The sequence below is a fragment of the Pinus tabuliformis genome, chromosome 9 (genome assembly GCF_031772625.1).
Source record: "Pinus tabuliformis cultivar Carrire ecotype Pingquan chromosome 9, CPIR1, whole genome shotgun sequence".
Classification (NCBI taxonomy): Eukaryota; Viridiplantae; Streptophyta; class Pinopsida; order Pinales; family Pinaceae; genus Pinus; species Pinus tabuliformis.
In genome coordinates, this window is record NC_142307.1 from 1,002,405,576 (window position 1) to 1,002,422,864 (window position 17,289).

At 33.9% G+C, this 17,289-nt stretch overlaps 1 protein-coding gene across 1 annotated transcript; it reads right to left on the bottom strand.

Moving 5' to 3' along the window:
* Window positions 1-15,804: 15,804 nt before the first annotated feature.
* LOC149152107 (rhomboid-like protein 14, mitochondrial) lies at window positions 15,805-16,914 on the bottom strand. Its single transcript, XM_089445547.1, has 2 exons — window positions 16,787-16,914; window positions 15,805-16,683 (listed from the first exon to the last, which is right to left on the bottom strand). The coding sequence occupies exons 1-2, from the start codon at window positions 16,889-16,891 to the stop codon at window positions 16,117-16,119; spliced, it is 672 nt and encodes a 223-aa protein (XP_089301673.1). The 5' UTR covers window positions 16,892-16,914; the 3' UTR covers window positions 15,805-16,116.
* Window positions 16,915-17,289: the final 375 nt, after the last annotated feature.

The window sequence follows — 17,289 nt, forward strand, 5'->3', positions numbered from 1 at the left end:
ATTTTTCAATCAATATTGTGTTGTGGAATTAACAATATCTTAAGGGTTGTTTGCATACCAAATAGTTTAATAGTGGTTAGTGTGGAACCTCCTAAGTCATGTTGAGAACATGAGTGTCTATAATCATGAAGTGTGCTTGAGTCTTAAGTTAGGGCTACTCAATTTGGAAACAACTACAATGTGGAAAATGTACATTACTAGTTTTAGATGTTCTACTCACTTATTGAATTTTTGGAGGGCCTACTGCGTTAATTTAACCAATGTTCTGTTTTGTTTTATAATAATATTTTGTTTTTAGTGCATTGATTGACTTTGAGATCATCGATGCATACAATCATGGAGATATGTTTCAGCATTAAGTTTGGCCAGCTCATTTCCAGGAGGACAGTTTGGGCAATGTTCATCAAACATCCACAAGATAGACATTAGATAATGATCTACTAAGTGCACTTTCCCCAACCAAGTAAGATAGACATTACCATTGATTATGGCAAACAAGAATTTTTATGGTCATGAAGCCATTATTTGGGCAACTCATGCATTCACAATATCAAACTCACGCATTCATGTTTACATTTTTCTTGACTTCAGAAGGCATAATTGATTCCCCTATTTTATCCTCTTATAAAGGTGCTCAATACAGGCACCTTACCAAAATTATGCTCAACTACCTTCTAACCAGTGTCAAAAATGATCACATAAATCTAAGAGTTTGTCCTCCATCTATTTTGTTTTCTTTCGAGACAGATTGTTTTTCCATTTCCATCATTATTTTCTTTCTTCTTTATTTATTTGGAAAAAAAACTAGGTTCTCCTTCCACACACTTGCACACATATTCACTTACATTCTAACCAAGTAGGTTGGTTTGGGAATGAATGCCAAGATAATAGGAGGTGACCTGGACTCCTCAACTAAGATGGTGGAGTGTTGGCCCTAAAAGGTCAACCCTTCATTGGCTTGTTGGAAGGGTTGGGGACATTTATAATTTTTGGGTCATTTAATGTGAGATATTATGCAATAAGAATAAGTTGAAATATTTTCTGGATTACCCAGTTATTCATGTTTCTACTATCATGGTTATTATGAAATTAAGAAATTCTTGGTTTATAGATTGTGCCTTTTAATTATATTATTGCATATATATTCAATATTATTGTATTGTTTCATGTTTGTATCTTGTTCTATGGTATCCATTCTGAAATTAGATATTCTTCTCAGTGATTAAATTTTTCAAGGGCCTATTTTTTTAATCAATCAATATTTTTTTATTTAATAGTATCTTGAGGGATGTTTTCATACCAAATAGTTTAATAGTGGTTAGTGTGGAACCTCCTAAGCCATGTTGAAAACATGAGTGCATGTAATCATGAAGTGTGCTTGAGTCTTAAGTTAGGGCTGCTCAATTTCTAAAAATGACAATGTGGAAAATGTCCGATGCCAATTTTGGATGTTCTACTCACTTATTGAATTTTTGGAGGGCCTACTATGTTACTTTAACCAATGTTTTGTTTTTTTTTATAGTAATATTTTTTTTAGTGCATTGATTGACATTGAGATCATTGATGCATACAATCATGGAGATATGTTTCAGTGTTAAGTTTGGCTAGCTTATTTCCAAGAGGACATTTTAGGCAATGTTCATCCACAAGGCAAACATAAGAGAATGATTTGTTAAGTGAAATTTGTCCCCAACGAGGTAAGATAGAAATTACCATTGATTATGACAAACAAGAATTTGTATGGCCATGAAGCCATTATTTGGGTAACTCACACATTCGTAATATCAAACTCGCACATTCATGTTCACTCTATTCTTGACTTCAAAATGCATAATCAATTCCCTTGTTTTAGCCTCTTATAAAGGTGCTCGATACAGACACCTTACCAAAACAATGCTTGATTCAGTATTATTGTATTATTTCATGTTTGTCTATTGTTATCTGGTATCCATTCTAAAATTACATGTTCTGCTTGCTGATTAAATAGTTTGGACAATGTTCATTGTTGGGTCCCTATAATACTAGTGATTACCCCATTACTATTGTAGTTATACCCCTTATTTATATTGTTGTGCCCCCATTACCCCCATATTGTTATTAATGTGCCCATAGAACCCCTCTATTGTTATTTTTGTGGTTTTATATTATTATTGTTAGGTCAGCTGGATTATATTGTGACTCCATAGACTCCTATATATAGAAAGGAGGTGTTGTCATTTGTATCATAAAAGAATTGTTCATTTATGTAATTTAAAGGAGGTTGCCCCATTGAAGAGGCTGAATTCTAAGGCGTGGATCTCTCTTTTATATCTTTTTGTGAGCTGGTTTCATAACATTTGGTATCAGAGCTTTGGATTCTAGGTTTTCGCTGCTCCAAACAGGTCATCGTGGCATTTTCGCTATAACTGTTTTTCTGTGACGTTTCAGAAGTCGCAAAAAAAAAACCCATTTGAGAAGAAATCGCACTGAACCTTGGGTCTGAATTTCAGAGCTTTTCACGCGCTATTTTCGGAGATATGATCTCAGGAATTTGGTCTTTTTGCAGACTCCTGAATTACACTTAAAACAGGTGACCTGGGGAAAATCGTCATAACTTTCTTTCTGAGCATCGGATTGAAATTTCGTAAGAAGGTACAGAAAGAGGACGGACTGTAGTTTTCGTTTATATATTTTTCAGAGTCAAAGGTTCAAACAGTGACACGTGGAACTTCATACAAGTTCGCTCTACTGAACTAGTCTATAATCAGGTCACTGCGAGAGATTGGGAATAACTCTTTCTTGGAGAATCCAATTTGGTTCAGACTAGTGCCATTGGAAAGAGGACATAGAAGGCTACTACAGGTCACAATTTTAGAACTGGATGATTCGAAATTACAGAGATACATCAGATTCAATATCAGGCTTCTACAAAGTAAAAAAAGGTGTGTAGTTTTTATTTTTTATTTTTGCATAAGCTTGGTTTGAAGGAATTCAAAGGGCATAGTAAAGCATTATTATCGGTAACTGGTGCCCCGAGGAAAGAAAATGAAAACACCTAGTAAGGAACCTAAAAGCTCTAGCATGACTCATGAAGAAGAGGAAGAAATGCAACATGATATATCAAAATTACAAGACCAAGTGCAACAACTATCCCTTGCACAAAAGGGAACAGAATCTAAGATGGATGGTTTAAAGAAAGATGTAGAAGCTAAGATGGATGGTTTAAAGAAAGGTGTAGAAGCTAAGATGAACGGTTTAAAGAAAGGCGTAGAAGCTAAGATGATTGACGTGGAAGCTAAGATGGATGATTTGAAGATAGATTTGAAGACAGACATGGACGAATTGAAGATAAATATGAATAAGTTGCTACAAGAAATCGTCCCTAAGGGTGAAAGGGTACTAAAGGAAACTCATGATGAGAACAAAATAAATGTTAATCATGATTCCATAGACGCTAATGTTGGATTGAAGAATCACCATATTCCAAAAATTGATATGAGGAAGTTTGATGGCAAGGATCCCGCCACATGGATATTACAGATGGAGCAGTTCTTCAATCTCAATAATGTGCAAAACACACAAAAGGTACGTATGGCAACTTTATATTTGGAACCAAATCAATTTGTATGATATCAATGGCTTTGCTCTCATAAACAATTTATCACTTGGGCAATTTTTACGGAAGAATTGATAGCACATTATGAGGATACAAAAAGCAACACTTTTTTGAGCCAATTGATAAGTCTCAAACAAAAGGGTTCAATAATGGAGCACATTGAGGAGTTCCAAAAATTGAACATAAGGGTAAAAGATATTCCAAAGTAGCATAGGATTGATGTGTTCATAGGGTCTTTAAAGGATAATATCCAACATGATGTTCGACTTTGGGAACCTGATTCATTAGAGAAGGCATTCAGGTTAGCAAGAAAAATGGAAAGCAAAATTATGGCAACCAGGAAGCATACCACTCACAACTATAAAGACGGAAGTGCAGTTGCCCCTAGTCTTCCACAACCTATAAGGTTGACACCACAACAATTGGAAGAAAAAAGGGCAAAAGGGCTTTGTTATAGTTGTGATAGAAAATACACTAAAGGTCATAAGTGTGCTGAGAAGAAATTATTCTACATAGATTGTGAAGAGGAAGAAGAAAAGGAGCAAGAAAGGTCAAAAGAACAGGATATGTTCCAGGAACAAAGCCTAGATGAAGAACAAATAAATCCGACCATATCTTGTAATGCATTGGCGGGAATTACCACTCCTCAAACCATCAAGATAGAAGGACAAATCAAGAAGAAAAAGGTGATAGTGTTGATTGATTCAGGAAGCACCCACAATTTTATTCATTGTAGGGTAGCAAAAGAATTGAATTGCTTCCTATATCCAGCACCAGAGTGTCAAGTGCTGATTGCAAATGGAGGAACAATAAATTGCTCTGGAAAGTGCCATAATATCAAGCTATCCATGGGAGAATATGTATTGACTAGCCCAATGCTTTCCATTCCAATGGGAGGTGCTCATGTTGTACTAGGAGTCCAATGGCTACAATCCTTGGGTACAATAGCCTTTAATTTTCAAGAACTTTTCATCAAATTTTCTGTGGAAGGAAAGGAAGTTGAATTAAGGGGTATTGCAGGGAAACCAGGAAAGATAATCAGCTCTAATGGTATGACAAAGCTTCTAAAAAAGGAGCAAAGGGGTGTAATTGCACAATTATGTTCGCTAGATGTTTCCACATTAGAATCATCTATTTCTCCAGATCTCCAAAAAGTCCTGGACAATCATTCCAAGGTATTTGAGACTCCCAAAGGTCTCCCACCTATGCGTGATCATGATCATGCTATTCATCTGATTCCAGGAAGTGTTCCTCCAAACATCAGGTCGTACAGATATCCCTATGTCCAAAAAAGTGAAATTGAACGTATGGTTGCAGAAATGCTAGAGGCTGGTATAATTCAACCGAGTCAAAGTTCTTTCTCTGCTCCAGTAGTATTGGTGCACAAGAAGGATGGATCATGGCGCATGTGTCCAGATTATAGAGAGCTCAACAAGCTTACTATTAAAGATAAGTTCCCCATTCCTGTCATTGATGAATTACTGGATGAATTGCATGGATCAATTTACTTCACCAAGTTGGATCTTCGTTCAGGATATCATCAAATCAGAATGAAGATTGAAGACATTCCGAAAACGGCATTTAGAACTCATGAGGGTCATTATGAATTTTTGGTCATGCCTTTTGGCCTTACCAATGCACCTTCAACATTTCAAGGTTTGATGAATTCAATTTTCAAACCATTCCTTAGAAAATTTGTGTTAGTATTTTTTGATGATATACTTATCTACAGCAAGTCTTGGAAGGATCATGTTGAACATGTTGACAGGGTGCTACAACTATTGGAAGAGAAACAATTATATGCCAAAAGATCCAAATGTTTCTTTGGAGTCCAGGAGGTGGAATATTTGGGTCATATTGTATCTCATGAAAGAGTTAAGGTAGACCCTACCAAAATTAAAGCCATTAAGGAATGGAAAATCCCCACATCCATAAAGCATTTGCGCAGGTTTCTTGGGTTGACAAGGTATTATCGCAAGTTTTTAAAGAATTATGGGAGAATAGCAACACCTCTAACGACATTATTGAAGAAAGATGCATTTTCATGGACTCCGGAAGCAACAAAGGCCTTTGAACATCTTAAAGAGGCAATGTGCCAAGCACCGGTCTTAGCTACACCGAACTTCACAAAAACCTTTATTGTGGAATGTGATGCTTCAGGAAATGGAATTGGTGTTGTTCTAATGCAAGATGAAAGACCCATTGCTTTTGAAAGTCGTCCAATCAAGGGAAAGTTTCTAAGCAAAGCTATTTATGAGAAGGAAATGTTGGCAATACTCCATGCACTTAAGAAATGGCGACCCTACCTAATGAGAAGACACTTCAAGGTAAAAACGGATCATGATAGCCTTAAATACTTTTTAGAACAAAGATTATCCTCTGAAGAGCAACAAAAGTGGGTCACAAAGATGTTGGGTTATGACTTTGAAATCATCTACAAAAAAGGGAAGCAAAATGTGGTGGCAGATGCACTCTCAAGGAAGGATGAGGATGTGGAAGCATTTGTGCGCTATTTCTATCATCCAACCAGATTGGATAAATGAAGCAAGGGAGGAATGGAAGAATGACGAAGAAGTGTGGGAACTTATTCGAAAGCTACAACAAGATTCCAGTACGTCTGATACATTTAGCTGGAAAAATGATTCGTTATGGTACAAAGATCGCTTATACCTCTGTAAGAATTCCCAGCTAAAACAAAAGATTCTTATGGAATTGCACACTTCTCCCTTAGGAGGGCACTCAGGATTTTTAAGAACTTACCACAGGGTTAAGAAGGAATTTTTTTGGGATGGCCTTAAATCAGATATTCAAAAGTTTGTGGCAGAATGTTTGGTTTTCCAACAAAATAAAGTTGAAACAATTAAGACACCGGGTCTATTACAACCTTTATCCATTACAAGCCAACATTGGGAGGAGGTATCAATGGATTTCATCACAGGTTTACCCAAGTCTGAGGGAAAGAGTGTCATCATGGTGGTAGTTGACAGACTTACCAAGTATGCACACTTTTGTGCATTATCACATCCATTTAAAGCCAGTACAGTTTCTACTGCATTTATGGAAACAATTCAAAAGCTACATGGGAACCCAAAGATTATTGTAAGTGACAGAGATCCCATTTTCACTGGAAATTTTTGGACACAATTATTTTCTTGTCTTGGTACTCAGTTATCTCATAGCTCATCTTATCATCCTCAATCTGATGGGCAAACTGAGATAGTAAACAAATGTTTGGAAGGATATCTTCGTTGCTTTGTATCTGATAAACAGACACAATGGGTCAAATGGTTGCCTCTGGCTGAATGGTGGTATAACACTTCCTTTCATACAGCAACAAAAATGACCCCATTTATGGCACTTTATGGGTATCAACCACCATCCATCACATCATATTTATGAGAAAATTCTAAGGTTCAGGCAGTGGAACATCACATCGAACATCAACAACAAGTCCTCCAACTCTTAAAGGATAACCTCGCGTTGGCACAGAATAGAATGAAACAACAGGCAGATCAACATGGCAGTGAAAGAAGTTTTGATGTAGGTGATTGGGTATTCCTACGGCTACAACCATATAAGCAAATGTCCCTCAAGCAAGCTAAGAAGGATAATAAATTATCACCAAAGTATTATGGTTCGTACAAGGTGTTGCAAAAGATTGGTACTATGGCATACAAATTGGAGCTTCCTTCAGCTTCTCGATTGCACCCAGTTTTCCATGTTTCATGCTTAAAGAAGGTTATAGGCGACAAGCTCCCAGTTCAAACAATATTGCCAGAACTTGACGAGGAAGGAAAAATTATATTGGAACCGGAAGCAGTTATAGAAACAAGAACTCGACAGCTACGAAATCGATCAATTTCAGAGTACCTTATCAAGTGGAAGAACTTATCCGCTGAGGATTCCACATGGGAGGATGTGAATTTTATGCAAAAGTATCCAGAACTACTCAAGCGTTGAGGACAACACTTTTTTGAAGGAGAGGGGCATGTTGGGTCCCTATAATACTAGTGATTACCCCATTACTATTGTAGTTATACCCCTTATTTATATTGTTGTGCCCCCATTACCCCCATATTGTTATTAATGTGCCCATAGAATCCCTCTATTGTTATTTTTGTGGCTTTATATTATTACTGTTAGGTCGGCTGGATTATATTGTGACTCCATAGACTCCTATATACAGAAAGGAGGTGTTGTCATTTGTATCATAAAAGAATTGTTCATTTATGTAATGTAAAGGAGGTTGCCCCCTCGAAGAGGCTGAATTCTAAGGCGTGGATCTCTCTTTTCTATCTTTTTATGAGTTGGTTTCATAACATTCATCCACAAGAAAGATATTAGCTAATGATTTGCTAAGTGTAATTTGTCCCTAACCAAGTAATATATACATTACCATTGATTACGACAAAAATAATTTGTATGGACATGAAGCCATTATTTGGACAACTCACGCATTCACAATATCAAACTCATGCATTCATGTTGACATTATTCTTAACTTCAAAAGGCATAATTGATTCCCCTATTTTAGCCTCTTATAAAGGTGCTCGATATAGGCACCTTACCAAAACTCTACCCAAATACCTTCTAAATAGTGTCAAAAACTAAGTGCCTTAAGTTTTTGACATGGTCTTTTCAAGAATGAGACATTTCATGCCATATGTACAATGTAAGTATGTGAGAATCTGAAATATCAAGATTGGAAAACATAGACGTACAACTCTAAGGTTTTGATGTGAAACAATGCAAAATATATGCCACGTGGTATTTTAAAAATAAGCAAACCCAATTGTCAATCCAGTCAAACAAATATTACAACTACTAAAAGCAGTGAAGATAGATTCCAAAGCCATATTAGTTTAAAAGCAAAAAATGTTTATGCAATAAAATAGGAGAGAACAAAAACATTTCATAACCTGCACAATCGTGACCATATACCAGTTTAAAATCATCCAAAGAATGATTTCCATGATAAATATAAAAAAAAAATTAAAAAGGTGGGTGACTTTTGAATGCATACCTTTCCGTGTTGAATTTTGGTGATGTCTAAGAAATTTTGTGGTATGCTTTGGAACTTATTCTTCAGGCTCAGTAGAATATTCTCTGCCCTTTCCATGTACATCTCCTTTCTTCGCAATTCATTTTCAGACTCTTTAACTAGGGACCATGCAAATTTAACACCAATTTTCCCATTCTCAATCAAGATGCTCTGCCTACTATGTATTCTTCTTTTCCATGTGTATATGCCTACCTCCAATTGATTTGGAAATTCCAAAGCATTGTGCTTTATTGATAAATCGAGCAAGGAGAGAACATTTTTTGCAGATGTATAATCAACAATAATGATTCTATAAAGGGCATCTCCAGTTTGACTTCCCAATCTACAAAAAGAAATGATTAGGGATTGATAAATGATCTTTAGAAATATGCACACTTATCCAAAGTTTAATCTAAGTGTTTAAAACATATGATCTTTTCAAGAAGAATGAGATAACATAGAGACAATTCAGGGAAGGTTTACAACAATTGAAATGGAGAAACAACAAGAAACAATAGGTTCACAATGTAAAATTCAATTGACAAGAATGATCATTTGCAGCTAAAATCCTGAAATGGCCTAGAAAATTAGAACTTTGACATTGAAATGGGAAAAAAGTTAAATTAAGTCACCATTTCTCCAATAAGTGCCACGAAACCCAAGAGTTACTATCAAATTGGGATTCTGCCCATCTTGGAGAAAATTGGGCAATGTCCTTGTACAAAACTAGCTTCAATTCTTCGAGAGTGGAAGTTCTAGCCAAGACAACTAGCAACTTTCAAGACAATATGAGGTCCACACCACCTCAAGTGTAGAACAAAGAGAATAGTAAAAAACATATCTGTAAGAAGAAGTCTCCAAGCTTACATGAATGCATAATGAATCTCACTCTTCTCGAAGAAGAATCACACAGAGCATATCCACATTTGAAAAAAGAAAATGTTTTTGATAAAAACAATTGAGCACTTCCGAGAGGTTAGAAATGAAGGTTTTGTAGTTACAACTTCAGAGCGTGTACTTGGTTTCAGTCAATAGAGTGAAAAAGTGGAGGTGTTTACCAGCCACAGTGCCTGAGAAGCATTGAGTTACATATGACACTTGAGCTTCACCATCTCAAAACCAAAGAAACTCCTTTACAACAAATTCATGATTTACCTTAGAAACTGTATCCTAGTACACATCACAAGCCTCGATTTCAAAAATAACCTACACATTTATGGATATTGTATCTTTGAAGAGCTGACTTATACAATCTCTCTGGTAAAAGAGTTGTTTCCATGTTTCATTTGATAGTGCATTCACAAGTACTCTTGGAATTGTAAAATAGCATTTCTTCCCTTGCACCTTGTTCCTATTACCAAAGTCATCTACTATTGCATTACCTCCTCCAACTTACCAAAATTTTGTTTGGCCTATGTTATCCAAAGATTTAGATTTAAAATACATCATGTGTATTGAAATGATGAAACATTCAGTCAATAGAGTGAAAAAGTGGAGGAGTTTACCAGCCACATTGCCTGAGAAGCATTGAGTTACATATGACACCTGAGCTTCACCATCTCAAAACCAAAGAAACTCCTTTACGACAAATTGATGATTTACCTTAGGAAGTGTATCCTAGTACACATCACAAGCCTCCATTTCAAAAAGAACCTGCTTATTTATGGATATTGCAACTTTGAATAGTTGACTTATACAATCTCTCTGGTAAAAAAATTGTTTCCTTGTTTCATTTGATGGTGCATTCACAGGTACTCTTGGAATAGTAAACCAGCATTTCTTCCCTTGCGCCTTGTTCCTATTACCAAAGTCATCTACTAGTGCATTACCTCCTCCAACTTACCAAAATTTTGTTTGGCCTAGGTTATCCAAAGATTCAGATTTAAAATACAACATGTATATTGAAATGATGAAACATTCAATAAAATACTCTCTTAATTCCAGAGAGAGTAATTTTAGCAATGAACCCATCTTGTAATTATAATCGACGATATAGCTCAATTCTGCAAAGTAAATTTTAGAGTCTTGCTCATAGACACTCCAGTGAATAAATAGAAAAGAAAAACATTTTTACTTCTATCTTTTATATTGCTCTTTCCTAGGCTCTTGCCTTACAACATTTCCTTTGTAACATGTGGTGCAATTGCAAGTTATGGGCAAAAAATATTAAGAGAAGTGATGTAAGACCATCATAATCTTCTTGAGTTAAAAGATTAAGATTAAGAAAAATTTAAGGGTGGAAATTTATATTAAAGTTTAGAAATATTAGGGAATCTTAAAACCCGTATGTAAACTACAAAATGTTTGGCAAAATTTTTGTAAAATATTGGACTTTTTAGTGATTTTATATAGTATTCATAAAATTTTGGCAATTTTAAAAGTAAAAAAAAAAAAATTTATAAAATTTGGGCAAATTATTTTTAAAAAGAATAAAATTTAATGATTTTTTTCTATATATATATATATATATATAAATAAAATTTAATGATTTTTTTCTTAAAATATATATATATAAAATAATAATATGAGAAATATTCCGAAAATATCTATTTATACTCTTAATCATTAATAAATGTGTCATAAATATAATAAAATTTTAATATGAAATGTTTTTAAGCCAAATTAGTATAAACAATTTATTATTTATAGCATAACAAAATCTCCTTTACATCATCATCCCAAAACAAATATTTATACTAAAGCTCACTATGTTACCACAGACATTTATGACAATTCTATCTATTATTCAAGGTTTTGCCATTGAATATGGGCATATATAACAAGTTTTGAAGGTGTGCCATTTGACAGATTAGTCCAAACACTTTCAGCCTTCCAGTTTATTGACAGATTAGTCAAAACACTTTCAGTTTATGTATTAGAAATGGAATGGTTTGTAGAGTTTTGCCACTAAATATTCTCTTTACGAATAGTCATAGCATTTTTGGGACCTTTCCGTTTACAGTGTCAAATCAATGGTATTAGAAAAGGATGGGTTTATAGTGCAGCCACATCATAGAACCAAATTCCATAAAAGTACACGCCATGTTCTCCACAACACATGACCGTTGGGACCAACAAACAAACAAACGTACAAAGCAAGCCCATGATCGTCTCCTTCCTTCCAGTAGAGTCTGTCATCCATTTCTGACATTGCGGGAGGGGCAAAGCCAAATCACTGGAGTATCTGATCTTTCAGGACGAGCATGTCCGAAATTCCTAATGCAAAATCACTAGATAGATATAGCCCGCCAAGACTCCACGGAGAATAACCACAAAAACCTGCCCTATCGGGGAAAGAAAGGGCACAACAAGGGCCTCCATCAAACCCACATCATTCAGGCCGCCATGGAGGTGGTCATCCAGCTTGTTCACAAGGACGTTGAGGGACAGAACCACTGCAGAAAATCAAACATGGGCATTGCCATCGGGATAAGCATACCCTGATAACGATGCTATTATGGTGATGAGAGAATGAGATAAAAATGCAAGAACGAGAACAGTGAATCCAAACATGGCACTGCCCATCTGTGGCTCAAGCTGCATTCCTTTGCAAATTAGGGACACTGTTATAAGTGAAGTGGATGCGATTCGTGTGATAGACTGATGTCTGGACCAATTTCATGAAGCTCAACTCCTGATCAGTGAGTCAATAATAGAATTATATAGGAATGTTTTGTACGAAAGTATAATTAACAAATTGTACATGCTCATAACATTTTTCATAGATTCTTCGTCCTTTTCATAACATTTTTCCCCATTTTGGTTAATTTCTTTCCCAATATGATATGGAAATACCAGCTCTTCTTTATTTAGGATTTTGGTAAAATGAAATAATAATTGGGCCTTTTGCTTTATCAAACCCTTCGTATCTTTTCTTTTTGCACAAGTTCGTTAATGTATCTTACAATATGATATGGAAATGCTAGAGCTAACTACCATCGCTCTTCTTTATTTTGGTTTTCCGTAGAAACGACTCAATAATCAGGTATTTTGCTTCACTCTTTGCATTGGTTTGTATTTTTGGATTCCGAAGAGAGGTATAAATAGTTTTTTACTCGTTATTTCTATTTTGGTTTTTAGATTACATGAATCAATAATTATTTAAATTTTTGGATCCTCTTTGGGATAGCTTTTTATTTTAGTAATATACCCCTAGCATGATAGTTTTTCAAGGGTCAACCATGAGATCCAAAAAAAAGAAATTTTAAAGAAAGATTAAAGTCACAATAATCCTCAAATAAATGTATTTTATATATCAATGAGATTTGAATTAGAAAAATAAACATAAAAATGGAAAAAATGGAAAAATACAACCTCAAACACTTGTTCAAATTATTGTTGCGTGTCTTTTTAACTTTGAAACAATTTGATTAAAATGATAATGAATGATTGGACTAAGGAAGAGGGAAAACAATCATCTTTAATTTTAATTTGTATATTTTGAAAGAGAATCTTATAATATGCTTAATGATTGGACTCAGGAAGAGGGAAAAAAATCATATTTAATTTTAATTTGTATATCTTGGAAGAGAAACTTCCAATATGCTTCCACAACAAATTTTATAGTTTTTTAATAAAAACCAATATTAGAATATTGATAAATGTTGAAATGGTTGCATTAAAATATAAGTGAAAGAAGTTGGGTAAGTTGTCACTACTATTCCTAATCGTCTCCAATTTTCTCATAAATATATATATATATATATATATATATATATATATATATATATATATCATCTCATTTCCTACCATTCTCTCCATTTTTCCACTCCTAAAAGGTAGATCTTTGAATTCTTTTAAATTCAATAGTTTATATCTTTTAAAGCCTACAAAACAAGCATGAATGGAATATGTAGTTGGCTAGAGTAGATGGTAAGGTTGTAAACCAAGTATAAGAACCAAATTTTAAAAGCATTATTTTATCATGCCCTAAATATCTTGTGACATAAAGGAAAATGGCTTTGTGCTTATCTAGTTCAGAAATATTTTTCAGTAGATGAAGCTCCAAAAATATCTCCTTGTATCATTCAACCATAGTTTGACTCTTTTATGCTAAGGAATGAAGTTCATGGTCTCTGCTTACTACGACATTTTTCTATGAAATATGAGTATTACTACCTTATGAGTAGGCATGGGATTAAATGAAGTTTTAAATGCTAATTACAGTGCCTATTAATGGAATTTTCAAATGGGATTTATATTAATGGCAGAAGGTAGAGGGTATTGTTGGGGCAAGTATTCAAGTGGAGCACTGCATGCATATAGATGAGACAGCATCTGGAGCTTTGTTTCACATGTAGAGGCATAAACATTGACAAAGTGATTTGACCAATGCCATGTTGAGAACAACATTATGGAAAATTATGAACACTTCAAGGCATTGACTACAATGAGAGTATAAAACTCTCAAAAGCTATCATAAATCTCAAAAAGAAGAGAATTATTCTAGAGACCTAAATAAAGCATACATTTTTTCATAATTAAATAATAATAATTGAGTCATTGCATTTTCCAATGCTAATGCAATTGTTTGTAAAATAAGAAATCAATCTTTTTAACTAATCCAATAATAAAAAAAATTAAATAATTTTAAATATAATATTTCATTAAAAAATTGGCAAGAATATGAAAATAACTCAAAAAAAAATAATACCCAGTCAACCCAAAAAAAAAATTACATACATTACCTTAAACATCTATAATAAGAAACTTCCTGTGAGTTGGTTAAATAATTTTTTCTATAATAAAATTGTCAAAATAATTAAAATAAATGTAAATATTGATAATTATAAGAATAAAGGAAAATAATTTAAAATAAATGCAAAGTTTGATAATGGCTTAAAAATGAAAGAAAAATTGTTATTTTTAACTTGTTATTTCTTCAAACTAAAATTATATATTATTAATAATATTATATTTATTAATTTAATAAAATATTTGTGTGTAGCGTATAATGTATTATATAATATAATTTTTATAATTATTTTAAACAAAATTATAAAATATATTTTTGAGTAAAATCTTAAATAAAAATTAATATAATTTTTAATAAATTTGAATAGTTTACTATAATTAATAAAATATTTATAACTTAAATTTTTAAAAATGTAATTTAAAATGTTTAAAATTTTTGGACTAAATTTGAGTTATATATATGAAGGTGTTAGTTTTAATAGCTTGAAATTTATTGGTAAAAGTAAAACTCAACTTAATAATATAATATTGATGATAAAGAATCTTTACTAAGATTAAATATGTTATAACACATTTTAAGAAAGTAAGATATTAATTGAAATTATTTAAAATTTTATTTTTATGTTCTAAAAAGTATTAAGAGAATTTTTATAAAGTCATTATAGTTTTTTTTAATCAAAAGTGTGAGAATGTGAGCACTATGACAAATATTTTGAAATTTGAATCTAATCCAAGTTGACAATTTAAGACAAAGTGTTTTTCATATTCTCTCTTACTGTCAGAAAGGTGAGAAAATCTTTCACCCATGGGGTTAAGGTGTATTGAGAAATTGACCAACATTGAATTTCACTAGCATGAACTTATGAGGATTTGTTCTTATTTTAGTCTTTTTTTTCCTTTGCACTAGTCAAGATAAAGAGATACTTTTGATTTTCTAGATTTAGATTGATCACCTTTTATTATATCTTAGTTTACTTTTCCCATCAAACTTTTTATCAACGCACAATTTCCCTTTAAATTTTGAGGTAATAGTAGTGATCTAGCTGAGACTAACCATCCTTATGCCATCTTACCTTTAGCCAAAGGTGATTTTGTTATAAATGTGAGAATTCAATGGAAATTTTTTATTGAGTTAATTAACTTCAATTTAAAATCCATTGAGTAAACTTGAGTTTTATATATGGAAGTGTGGTTCCAACATTGTAAAATTGTTTATGTGGTAAAAAGAAGCAACAACTTTCAGTGAGACAGTTTATGATTTATTGAATTTTAAGAAAGTAAGAGATTAATCCAAACTCTTTAAAACATTTTTCCTATTCTCAAAAGAACATTAAAAGGAATGATGTAAGATCATAATAATTTTGCTGAGTTAAAAGATGAAGATTAAGATTAAAGAAAATCATAATAATAGAAATTTATTTTAAAATTTAAAAACAATGACTAATCTTACAACCTATGACGAATTGGACTAATAAAGAAAATAAACAAACTTACAAACAAGCGAAGGATCGTCTCCTTCCTTTCGATGGAGTATGCCATCCATCTATGTGATAAACTCCCCACGTGAATCTTAACACCATGATATATAATACGGTTTTTGGTATTCCTAAACTTCCACACTATCCCAATTATCCCTACATTTTACACTCTAGAGACCCACAAAGTTTATTTATACCTACACTAATGTTAGCTTATTATATGAAATCAAGCGAGGGACACTACAGTCTCAATACAAACTAGATCTTCATAAAACTAATGGAACGTAGTAATCCCGGCCCAGTAATCCCTAGTCGTAAGCCCTGGGCTGATGACAGTTGTGACAATGTGTAAGAAACACACCATTTCTGACTCCGCAGGAGGGGCAAAGCCAAATAAGAGGATGTGAACTTTCAGGACGAGCACGCCCCAAATTTCTATTGCAAAACCACACAAACAACTCTTTGATATGAAGATAGATATAGCCTGCCAAGACTCCACACAGAATACCCACAATAACTGCTCTGTCAGCGAAAAGAAATGGCACCACAAGGGCCTCCATCCAACCCACATCATTCAAGCGGCCATGGAGGTGGTCATCCAGCTTATTCACAAGGACCTTGAGGGAGAGAACCACTGCAGAAAATCCAACCTGGGCACTTGCAGCAGGATAAGCATACTCTGACATAGATGCTATTATAGCAATGAGAGAATGAGATAAAAGTGCAAGAACAAGAACAGTGAATCCAAACATGGCACTGCCCATCTGTGGCTCCAGCTGCATTCCTTTGCAAATTAGGGACACTGTGTTATAAGTGAAATGGATGTGGTTCATGTGATAGAATGATGTCTGGACCAATTTCATCAAACCCATCTCCTGATTATTCAATCAATAACAGAAAAATATTAAAGCCATTGATCAATTCAGCGTGGGAATCACGTTGGTGGAAATTATAATAAGAACAACCTATTATAATTACCTTGATTGAACCATGAGGGATCTGTTCGTTATTGCAGTAGAGCATGACCAAAATATTAACGAATACTAGCACAGCAGTTGCCTTGAATTTCAGTAATGTTTCCATCTCTTCTTCTCTTCCAAACCTGCTTGTGGCTCTTATTGCAGCGATCAAAATCTATATATATAGTTGTCGCAGAGATGAAAGTATATGTATAGTGTTCCCTGCGTGTCATTCCACGCAAATAATAGTGGTCCGTCTGCGTGAGGACGAGACCCTTCAACGCCGAGTGGAGGACGACCGCCGTGTTTAGTAATATGAGTAAAACGCTTTGACGCGTTCAACACACGGCTGGGACACGACCGGTTATTTTTATTTAGACTGACGGGACAGAAGGAATTCTTTGAAATAGATCTCATGGTCAAGGTTAGTGAGATGGTTGCTACATTAGTCAAACAGCTACAAAGTTTTTAATTCAAATATCCAACAGGCAAGGTCAGCACTTTTCCTTCCTAACGATCTTG